Genomic DNA, 12,440 nt, shown 5'->3' on the forward strand with positions numbered 1-12,440 from the left:
ACCCCTGGAAAAAAAAAAAAAAAAAAAAAAAAAAGCAAGCAGATAACAATTCATGAAAAACGCATTTCCTAGTTAAGTATTGCTGGTGGCCCTTAAATCTCTCAAGCCCCAACAAAGGCCCAGCTTTCTAAGATGCCCAGTGTGCTATCCTTCAATCTTGTCTGACTTATGAGATCAAGAGGAAGTGATTTTTGAGTGATTTTAAGTGCTCACACTGTTTCTGTTTCATCACATATAAAACTAGAACTTGTAGTGTAATCTTTGATCACTTAGGTCAAGGTGACCTATAATGCTCCCACTGAGACCAAAACAAATTGTTCAGTCATCCTGGAGCAGATATGCCATGATTTTATTGTGTAAAGGGCAATTCTTGCTGAGCTACTTTTTATCTACTAGATGATAGGAACTCCAGAACACAATTAGTTCTGGCCATTTGGCTAGCACATTTTCATGATGAACTATTAATTCTTATTAAGATTCATTCATCTTACCAACACAGAAGCTGTGCTTAGACACAAAATGACAGATGATGTTAAAGAACTAGCAGTTGATCATTTAAAACAATTAGTTTTGATTTTTAAAAAATCTCTTTGATATCTTTTTTTTTGACACAAGATCTTGCTACCAGCCAGACAGTTCAGGCTGGGATTGAGCTCCCTATGTAGCCCAGACTGGCCTTGAGCTCACAGCAACACTCCTGTCTCAATCTTCCAAGTGCTGGGATTACAGGCATGCATCACTATGTCCTGCTGACATCTTTTAATAACACTATTAACTATGTCATTAATTACATGTAATGCTGAAGTCCTTCGTTTGGTATACAAAATGTAACTGTCACAAGTTAGGAAGAACAATGACTACTAAATTACTTAATCTGCCACTATCCATAAATTATTTTCTTAAACTCACTTGGAGTTACCAGATTGGTCCCTGTCTGATTTACTGTAAGGTGCTTTCAAAAGGAATAAAAAGAAACATGGTAAGGATGACCTTTCAGTGGGTATAACCAGTAAGCTTCACGCAACAAACATGGAATACTGGTTCTTGGGTTCTCTATTAGCTCAAATGACACACTGCTCAAAATAGGATTTCTGGATTCAGACACAAATAATCATAAATCCAAAATAAATAACTGCCATTTAGGCCACTTAAGATTATGCATGGTAGGAGAAACAAAATTTCCAGGTATTACATACCATAAAAAGTAAGTTACAATTGCACTTGTTATTTATACACTTGTGGAATATCGCTTAACATATAATACAATCATAAGAACACAGTGCCATCTACAAGGTATGCCTCTAAAATGGTATATTATTCACATCAGAAAATCAAGTAGGATAGATCACCTTGATGGTAACCCTACTTTAACCCTAAATGTAGCAAATTTAAAATTCTCAAATAATTCAAAGACCCAATATTAGACAATACTTTACTTTTCCATCAGCAATTTACCAAAAGTACTAGTGAAAATAAAATCTGACATACCAGAATTTCCATTCTTCCTTATGTATTATCATTTGGGAATATTACAACAGAACAGTAAATAGAGAAACAAATCTAGAAAATCCTCACACTAAACAATACCATATAATGATACTCTATAGGCATATACTATCAAAAGAAAAACAACTCCTCCCTAAGACATCTCAGGGAGATATGCTTCCCTATGAAAGGCTCCTACAATACTTTCAGGTGTAATTACTCAAAACAGTAGACATCTCAGGGAGATATGCTTCCCTATGAAAGGCTCCTACAATACTTTCAGGTGTAATTACTTTCAGGTGTAATTAGCCAAGAACCATTTATTGCCAGACCTGAACCTCTACATTTTCTAAGAAAAATAAAAACCAATACAATATTCTACATTGTAATTTTAAAATGCATCATCTTCTTCAAATGTTTTTCTAAGGCAGACATCTGAGGAGTTAAGCAAGTATTTCTAACAACTCAAGGGCTTTCATCCATTATAATCTAATTACTGGAAAACCCCAATTCTTTGAAAAAAAGCTATACTGTTAAGGAGAAGGTAGGTAAATTTAGCTGTCACTAAATGGTAAAACTTATGGACTTCTTTTATTTATTTCTCTGAAAAAGTATCTCTTACACACACACACACACACACACACAAACACACATACACACACAATGATACAGTTATAGACCATTTACCTCAGTTGCTTCAAGAATTCCACATCAGAACTGCCACTGATAAGTTTGATGAACTCTTCGTAAGAAGGGGCATAGGTGTAGGCTCTCTTGTGTTGCTCATTCATCTGTTCTCTGTACTCCAACTGGGAAAGCAGCATTTGGTTAATGTAATCTGGATTACTCAGTAACTCTACTACTGTCTTCAAGACTGTGGGAAGGAGAAGAAAGGACCACTGAAAAGGAAATTCTTCTTCAGGGAATTATTTTTCTATCACATAATTGAAACTACGTCTGGGAAACATTTTTTGACTAGCCAAATGGGAGGAATGATGAATTACTCAAATATTGTAAAGTGTGCACAAACCATGCACATGTGAGTGTGCATAATAAGCACACACACAAGCTTGACTATGCCTTTGGATAGGTTACTATACATGATTACAGTAGAGTGGTCATTTTAATAAATGAATGAAATGTAAAGGAGTAATGAAAATAAGTCGTTTGGAACCCACAAGTTGCCAACAAAGCTACCACAATTAAATACACTGATTTTCTTTCACTTCTTTTATAAGGCTCAATATATTTTTGGAATATGCCAAAAATGTAATATGCCAATAGATCAAAGTCAATACTCTCCCAACTGGTCAAATCAGAACTCAGAGAGGAAGATGTTAAAAGGTCAATAACACTATTACAAATCCATTGTATAACTTTTGATTAAAAAGTTCCCCTTTTCTCTGTGGTTGGTTATATCAGCTAATGACCACAGCTGGCTAATCCTGAGATAAACAGGATATTCCATCAGTAACTCTCTCATTTGTTTGAGATTCTGAACTAGAAAAAATTTCTCTTAGTACATATTTTCTTTTTTCTTATCCAGGTTGAGGCATTTCCCTGGATTTAGGTAGCTTTTTCTAGTATTCCCATAATGTATTGTATCATCTTTTTTATTTATTCCAAGGTCACAAAATTATGTATACTACTATCACTGAATTTCACAGTAAAGATACTTTAATGTTACAGTACATGCAAATATATACTATCATAAATGCTTATATTACTGGTCTAGATAACTTGAAAGCTATCCCACATGAATGCTTCCTGGTGGAGAGCATAACGTCTGGATTATTCATTGGGCAATAAGATATATAAAAAATTTAAGTTTATTATAAAGTATTTTAACTTCTAAAATACTTTATTTCCTTTATGTTCCACAGACTACAAGTTCTGCAAAGGTATTATACAAAATCAAATAATACATTAATTTATATGCTTATTGTATTAGTAATATCAATTTTATAAGTTTACTTTTCGATGCAAGAATTTCTGCAAGCATAATACGTAGGCTGAGAGACTGCACATCCTTTGAAGGAAGGAGACAAAGCACCAGAACTTGAGAACACATTTGTAGGAATCTTAGTTCACCCTCTGAGTTCCTCAAGCATGCATGCAACACAAAAGGCCTTGGCTGTTCTTCGTGCCTATAAAATAAAATCAGTAAAGGAAAAGGAAGAAAAGAAACTTCTAGAAAGAATTCAGTTATGTACCATTACACACAAAAAAAAATTTCAAAAGGGAAACACATTGATTACAATAATTCTTTAGCTTCTCAACAATACTACTTAATAATCAGTAATTTCTTCAATCAGACTAATCCAGAAAACTTGTACTAGAATGAATATAAATGTATGCCCTCTGGGGATTCAAATGAAATCATGGTAAATACTTTTAAGTAGTTTCAAAATTTATAGGTAACTCACAAATCCTAACAACAATCCCAAAAGGTATGAGTATTTCCTTAAGTAAATTATCTTTAAGTTTTCTAGATGTAATCTTAACTGTGACCCATGGCTTCACCAAAACAACAACAACAAAAGAAAAACATGAAACTAACAAAGTGTAACCTAGGGTCATTAGCCACCTTTCTTGACTAAAGATCACAGGATAACAAATCTATGGGTTATTTCTAGTGAAGACAGGGTTTGTAACTTGATGATACAAAATTTGATGGTAAATTGCCTTCTGTGAGGTTCTCAAGTACTTTTCAACTTTGGCTGTGGACTTCCTTGTCAGTATGACCCCTTCCTAGGACCACTAATTCAGAGGATATAAGTGAGGAGGAGTAGAATGAACTTTCTATACATACTTCTCTTTCTCTACATACTTTTTCTTGATAGAAACTCAAGAAAAGACAGATGTTAATTTTTCTAATATTGTCTAAATAAAAGGCAAAGTATAAAAGATTCTTATAGTAACTAGTGACAACATTAAAAAAAACAGATGGGGAGAAACATACAAGGTACTAAATAGGAAATGAAACAAATATGGAAATACACATGCTGGGGCCCTTGTGACCAACATCTCTGAGGACTTCAATAGAAACTGAAGACTTGTTACTGCAACATACACACGAAAAAAGGAACAACTTTCTATTTCAACAAGCTACAGGAATTCTATCCTAATGTGCAAAGCCAACAACAGAAAAAGAGGCTTCTTCACTTAATTAAAACTTTAGTTATGCTGCCATACAAAGTTAATATTTTGGTACAGTAAGATCAAAATGCTACTTCTTTGTCATGACAAGCCCTTTTTAAAAGTAATTATTTGCTTTAAAATACTGTATATATTTTATTAAATTTATTTATTATTTTTATTGTATTATATTTATTGGCAGAGGTTGGCCAAAACAAAATCCATTTTAATGAGAGAAGCTTCTTTGAATAATATCAAGACACTTCCTAAAAGTGCATACCATCCCTTGTCTACATCAATGGAAGGCAGGTAAAAAAGGGGCCTGGTTCTTGGAATGCCACAAATTTCTCTCCTTTCTAGAGATGAGTTAGGAAAACATTTTCTGAGCGAGTTAAAGGCCAGAGGAGGGCCAAACAATCTTGATCTATGCAAAAACTTCAATGAAGACTTCTCTAGACTACCTGCAAACTCTGAGCAGGACATTCCTGTGAAGCCCTCTCTTAAGTAGACATCAAGTGTAGCTTCAGAAGTGAAGAAAAAGGGATCATGAAGCAATGACTACTTGGCTCAGGAAATGACCAGCTAGACTTCTGGTGGGTTCTAGCATCCTTCTGTCAGTAGATTAATAGTGATCACTGTTCACTATAATTCCTTCTATTTACTTATTGTGGTACTGGGGACTGAACCCAGGGCCCTCCCTACTAATTATCTCTGAGCTCTCATTCCTTGAATGAGCAAAGGGATTATAACCTTTTTAAATTAACTGATTACTGTAATACTGGGAATGAACACAGGGTCTTTTTTTTTTTATTTTTAGACAAGGTGTCACTATGTTGTTAGGTGGTCCAGGCTCAAACATGCAATCCTCCTGCCTCAGCCTCTCCAGGTGTTGGGATTCTGGGCATGTACTGCCATGTCTGGCTCCTTGTACAAACCTGATATATATATATATACACACACACACATACATACATATATCAGTATTACTTAATTCTACCACCTACACCAAGAAGTAGATATCGCCATCACCATTTTATGGACAAGAAAATTAAGATCTGGGTGGTTAAATGAATAAAGTCACAAAGGTGATAAATGGTAGAAATAACTCTCAAGTTCTATTCTGGCTCTCAAATTGCCTCTTTTTTTTTTTGGTACCAGGGATCAAACTTGGGTCCTTACACTTGTGAAGCAGGTGGCAGAACCACTGAGCTAAATCCCTGGCCCTCAAATTGCCTCTTTAAACTATCTCAGAATCAGAAATTGCAAAACAGAAAGGGGAAAAATGTCAGAGATAAAGAAAATAAGTAAATAAGAAAAAATTTTTTTCCTTAACATCCCATCACTCAATGGGCACATAGCATAGACAATAAAGAGAGTATGAAATGAAAGATGCTATTGAATCAATAGCACAAAAGCACTCTTTTTTAGATTGTTCTGAAACAAGACAGGTGGGACCAAAGAAGAAGCAAGACTTAAATGTGATGTGGAATGGCTAAGATTAGCAACAGAATTCCAGGCTCGAAACAAAAACAGGCTGACTGGAAAGTTGCCTCCATACAATTGTCTAACAGTTAACCAGAGGATGTATTGTTTTCATTAATGTAATTTATTACTCTTTTGTCATATAGTGGCCAATTCAACTGGGTACTCCCTAGACTACCAAAGTCATTTTACAGCCAAAGGACATCTGCATTAAGGTGAAGATTTCTAGGATAAGAGCACTGTTTACCTGGAGTAGGAAAATAAAGATACAACCACCAAACCTAAACTCACTATGAACTCACTGTGTGGTTGGCATAAGACGATACACAGAAAATAATGAGCTTTCCAAAACATGATCACCTATATGGAAAATGTCAGTGGTACTTTTTTTCAAATACTTATAACCCTAAAGGACAGTGGTGGCGGGTTTGTTTTTTTTTTCCTTCACTTTGTTCTTCATTCTTAATCTTCACCAACTAGAGCTTCTAGAATAGCCTAGGTAACAGTAAAACCTGCCCCTGGCATAAGAAGACAAGATGCTGAAAGAGATGGAGCTTATAATACAGAATCAGTTCTATTGTTCTGATGCTTTGTTTGTAACTATCTTTATATTATCCTCAAAAGTGGTAATTTCAGAAGCTGGTAAATGTTTCAGTGAAAAATATATTCTCATGTTGAAATTAGATAATCATAAAAACACTAAATATCTCTAAGCATTTGTCCTTCTCCTAAATCGCGTTCTCTGTTGGATAAAATTTGAAACTCTTCTGTAGTATTGAAGATTGAACCTGGGGCCTTTGCACTGAGATATATCCTCAGCCCTTCTTTTTTATTTATTTATTTATTTGTTTGTTTGTTTGTTTTGTTTTGTTTTTTGAGACAGGGTCTCACTATGTAGTTGAGGCTGACCTGGAACTCACTATGAAGCCCAGGCTGCTCTCGAACTCATAGTGATCCTCCTGCTTCAGCCTCCCAAGTGCTGGGGTTACAGGCAAGCACCATCACATGCGGCACCTTAACCCTTCTTTTATCTTTTAAGACAGGATCTCACTAAATCAATAAATTGCCCAGGTTGGGCTCAAACTGCCTCAGCCTTGCAAAGTGCTGCAATTATAAGTGTACACCAAGCCAGCCCTTTACATAATTTAAAATGAATGTGTGCTTAACACAAACAAGTCTTTGATAGTATTTGTTGGGGAGAACCATGGAACACTTTATCTAGTGAATACCACAGCAAATTAGTAGGCACTCCATGGAACTAATGAACACTTCAAAAGGAGAGGCAGAAGCTACTGATGCTCTAGGGAGATGACTCAAGAGCCACGTTTCTCTCATTTTTCTTAATAATTCACACCTCCACCCTTTACTAAAAGTTCCTTTGTCTATAAACAGCAGTTTTCAAAGAGTGGTGCAGAGATTCCTATATGTCCCCAAGGCCTTTCAGCAGGTCTGCAGGGTGAGAACTATTTTGTGGAAACATAAACATTTGTCATCTGTCCTTTCCATTACATTCTCAAAAGTATAGTGGAGGGCCCAGGGATTTAGCTCAGTGGTTCCACCACCTGCCTTGCAAGCGCAAGGACCCGAGTTCAATTTCTGAATACCAAAAAAAAAGTGTAGAGGAGCTTTCCAGAGACTTTTGGAAAGTCTTCCAAAAGAGCTTTCCAGGGGCTACATGATGTGTGACTACATTACCACTGATAGCAAATGGAAAGTGTACTTTGTACTCTTGTACTCTGAAAGCTTCTTGGTTTTAATACCTATTATGATAAATACTGATCAATAGGATGAGTGATGCTAATAAATGTTTACTAACTGTCTCTGTACGAAAAAAGATGTTGATTGAAAACATTGTCCATTTCACAGTGCAAATGGCAGATTCCAAGCTAGCAATATTATTTCATTGAATTTGGAGCTGGGAAGAGATGTGCACAGTCAGCCACTAGATATGACTCACATAAATGAAAGCTCTTCAAGGTTCTAAGTAGCTTCTAAGATTGTAGAAGAATTCTAAGACCAATACTCTGAGAACCACACAACTCTACAGTAATACAGCACTTTTACACAATGGGTCATGAAAAGAAGTAATACAACAAAACTGAAATGGTTTCAAAAAGCACTTTAAAATGTTAAAGAATAAAAAAACATCAAACTTACCACAGGATTTAAGAGTAAAGCTTTACGAAAGTGAGCCACAATTTAAAAAGCATTTATTTCTCATTATGTGTCAGGGTTAAAACAAAGTTTGCAATACACAGGAAGACAGCAAGCTAGAAAACAGTGGGCATGTAATGGCTCTGGATTGTGGCTTCATCAACTTGAGGCCAGTAGATTTCAGGGGAGAAGAGCTCCCAGCAGAGCAATAGAACAGAATGGAGACCTAATGCACAACCACATTTAGTAAACAACTCCTATGCAAGAGCAACATCAAAAAGTCACACAACAAAGCCTCTGAGAAGAGAATATGAGTTTTCTATCACCAGCCCAGTAGGCTGTCAATTCTGATGCACTCCCTTCATAGTTTAAATACTTTATCTCTTTGCTAAAAGTTAAACTAGGCTAGGGCTGGGGGTTTAGCTCAGTGGTTCCATCGTCTGCCTCGCAAGCGAAAGGTCCTGAGTTCAATCCCCAGCACCAAAAAAAACAGCAACAACAAGAAAAAGTGGGAATAGGCTTTACTAACTAGAGGTGTCCCATTCCTATCTCAAGTACATATCCAAACAGACAGAAGGCTATTCATTTCAATAAAACTACTTTTTATGTACGAGTTATTGTAAGTGCTGTTATACATTAGCCTTTCACTTGTTCAAGAGTAAGACACATGAAAAAGATACTATCAGAAAACCTAAAAGAACTTGTTATGAGCACATAAATGGCATGGTGTAAGTATTCTTCCAAAGGCAATTTCCTCACCTCATAGACACAAGCAAACCTTTTCAATGTAATGGTACAAAGGTTTAACAAGTCTATGCTCATTACAGACCACAAGCTCCAATACTGTTTTTTTTAAAAATCAGTTTTTAGGACATTCTAAAGCAAATGAGCTCTAAGCACAGGAATCACCCCCCCCCAAAAAAATTATGTACTAATTTTTCTAAAATCTATAAATTGATTGGCACTGATTATATTACAACATACTATTCTGAGCTTCTTCAATCTTTAGGTACCAATACTACTAATAAGTTCATTATGGTGCCAACTGAGTGAAATTCATTACACTGTTAAAGTTATTTATTAAATTAAATACCTCTCTAAAGTGGTTTTCTATTAGAAAGTTATGCAAAAACTCTACCAGAATACTGTAACTAATCTGCCTCAAAATGTCTACATTTTCAAGTTAAATGCAAGCAGTACTATCTTGACTTTGATCCCTTACTCAATAAAAAAACTATTTCAAAATGAAGAGCAAAGAGAGTTGCTCATGTTATAACAGTTACCTGGTATTAGCAGCTTTCAGGTCACAGAAATGAGTGAGTAAAGCCCTTACAACCTCATTGCAGACGACTTTAACCACATCCACGTGACTCATTCTGTGGTGCAGCTGCTTGACAATTTCCCAAAAGTCTTCCAAAAGCAGGTGGTAAAGCTGTCCATCATCTCTGCTGAGGTTTCCATACCAGGAGAGAATGTAATCTCTGTAACTGTAGTCAAACACTACCAGGAAAAACAAAGCAATGAGTAAGTCCAGATGAAAGAAAGAAACACCAAGACAGCCTTTCTACTGGGAATTGGCTGCCAACTATTTAATATTTGCTTAAAATAAAAAGAGATGGGGCAGGGATTAGCTCAGTCCTGAATTCAATCCCTGATACTGGAAAAAAATAAAATAAAATAAAATATCTAAAGAAAGTAAAACACTTAACTCAGAAGAAGATAAATAATCTTTCCTAAATCTTTTTTTTTTTTTTTGGTACTAGGAATCGAATTTAGGACCTTGTGTTTGCGAGGCAGGCGCAGTGCTGCTGAAATAAACCCCCGGCCCTCCTAAATCTTTTAAAATGAACTATTCTTGGCCTGGGGATTTAGCTCAGTGGCACAGCACCTGCCTTGCAAGTGCAAGGTCTTATATTTGATCCCTGGTACCAAAAAAATAAATAAACCCCCAAAATGAAAGATTCTCCTATAACTAGAATGTTTGACCACATGTTCTGGATTTTCTTATATAATCTAAGTTTTAAACATTTGATGTTAGTGCCAGTCTGTTTAATTTTGTGTAAAGAATACAGTGGTATCTCAATTCACAAACTTAATTCTTTCCATAATTCTGGCTGCAAACCGAGTTGGACAAGAATTGAGACTTTACGAGGAAATTTGATTCGGTTCTCATCCAGTTTGGTTTGTGATCAATATAGTAGAGAGAATTCAGTGTGTGAACTGAGGCACCAACCACTGTCTCTTGTACCATTCATGGCAACCCACTGTCCCCTATCCTGTGGTATTGCCCCAAACCTCTCAACTATCATACTGGAAAAAGTCATGCCTTCTCCAACGAGGCATGAATCTCAGCCTGGGGTGAAGTACACTTTCTCCAAATTTAGCCAGTCCTAAGATGCTCTGCCTCACCACCCTAGAAGCAGTGGCTACTGCCATTATCTACTCATCCTATATTCTTTAGTGTTCTCTACCCCTTAGTGCCAGTCTGTTTAGTGCCCTGTGATACAAGGAAATAATTTATATTTAACTTTCCTTGCTTAGTGTGTGGTTCTGTCTCCTAAGAAGACATCGACAAATACAGGAAGAATTCTATACACTACTCCCAGATATCACACTGGGTTCAGCATTTGTGGTCTACAATCTTGACTGGAAGATTTTTTTCGGGGGCCTGGGGGGGTACCAGGGATTCAACTCTGGACCTTGTGCTTGCAAGGCAGGTGGTGGAACTACTGAGCTAAATCCCCAGCTTGACTGGAAGATATTTTAGTCTTTGTGGATCAATTATATGTCTTAAAATTAGAAAACTGTAGTTCCAGGCTAGTGCTGTCTAATAGAAATGCAAGAGCCAGAGTCAAGGATTTAGCTCAGTGCCTGCCTGGCAAGAGCAAGGCTCTGAGATCGATCCCTGGTACTGGGGTAAAAAATTGTGAAAGATGATCTGCAATCCAAAGATGAAACCTGATGTATTCCTGATAGCAGCCGCATAAAATGAATATTAGCAGAAATACAAGAGTCACATGTTATTAAAATCGTCTAAAAGCCATATTTAAAAAATTAATTTTAATAACTTTTTCACACAATATATTCCAAATATTAATTCAATGTCATGAGTATTTAAAATATGTATTTTAGAACAAAATATTTTACATTATTTTTTCATGCTAAATTTTGCAATCTGCTATATATGACATGCCCCAGTAGTCTCAAATTTAACTAATCACATCACTGGTACTCAAGAGCCACATGAAAGTCTACTGTGTTGGATGGCACAGCTCTACTGCATATAGGAAAAAGGTCAATGTGATCTTTTCAAGAAACTTTTGAAAAAAAAGCACTGGGCTAAGGTGATAATAACTTTCTAGTACCCCAAGGGAGAAAACTATTTAGTCACATAATCAATCCTGTTCCAGCTCAAGGATACTAGGATTATTACTTTCTTAATCACTTATTTCCCAGTTTTAAAATTTCCTATTTCAAACACTATTTGATTTGGCTTAATTTCAGACTCTGACTATCATCTCAGGTAACTAATTTATCCCCCTGCTTTTCTTTGCTTGTTGGCACACTACTTCTTTCCCAGTAATCTTGTAAACCAGATCTACTTCACACTTGGTATATAAACAACCAAAGTAATTCTCAAATAATTTGAGTGCAGGATTTTGTGTTCATTTTATTTCGCTGGCCACTACAGACCAATTTAAAGGCTTAAAAATAAACCTAGGTAGGCTCCCCCTCCTCCCAGTAAACAGAATGGGATCCTTCCAGTAACATTTTTTAAAGTCACATTTTTTAGAAAACTGAACGCCAAGTGGGACCTTAAGTTTAGGGTCAGTATTTACGTCACAGTTCCACATAAATGCCCGCACATCAAAAGAAACACCATTCTTGTTTTAATATTTTATGGCTTTTTCCTCGAAATATCAATCATGAAAAGTATAGCCAATTTTTTTCACATTTCTAGAATGTCTTCAATACAGTTTTGTAACAACTTATAAAATAGTAACTTAAGTTTCACTACTCAAAAACACACATAAAGCACCAAGAATTTTGTTCCACTGAACATGAAAAAGAGCAAAAAAAAAACCCCCCAAAATCATCTCCTAAAATTCTTGTCATTTTATTCTAACTTCCAAATATTAATTTGAATATAGTTGTTTTTGCTTTTGCAAAAAGTAGCCATA

The 12,440-nt window shown here is 35.8% G+C and overlaps 1 protein-coding gene across 1 annotated transcript in view; it reads right to left on the reverse strand.

Moving 5' to 3' along the window:
- Positions 1-12,440, reverse strand: part of Snx25 (sorting nexin 25) — a 96,339-nt gene that overhangs the window by 64,336 nt on the left and 19,563 nt on the right. The window contains exons 3-5 of the mRNA XM_010619750.3: positions 9,543-9,759; positions 3,460-3,632; positions 2,173-2,359 (exon numbers count right to left, since the gene is read on the reverse strand). Coding sequence (XP_010618052.1) covers positions 2,173-2,359; positions 3,460-3,632; positions 9,543-9,759 — 577 coding nt within the window. The remainder of the gene's footprint in view (positions 1-2,172; positions 2,360-3,459; positions 3,633-9,542; positions 9,760-12,440) is intronic.

Source organism: Fukomys damarensis, unplaced genomic scaffold, assembly GCF_012274545.1.
Source record: "Fukomys damarensis isolate Sample0158 unplaced genomic scaffold, DMR_v1.0_HiC HiC_scaffold_18, whole genome shotgun sequence".
NCBI lineage: Eukaryota > Metazoa > Chordata > Mammalia > Rodentia > Bathyergidae > Fukomys > Fukomys damarensis.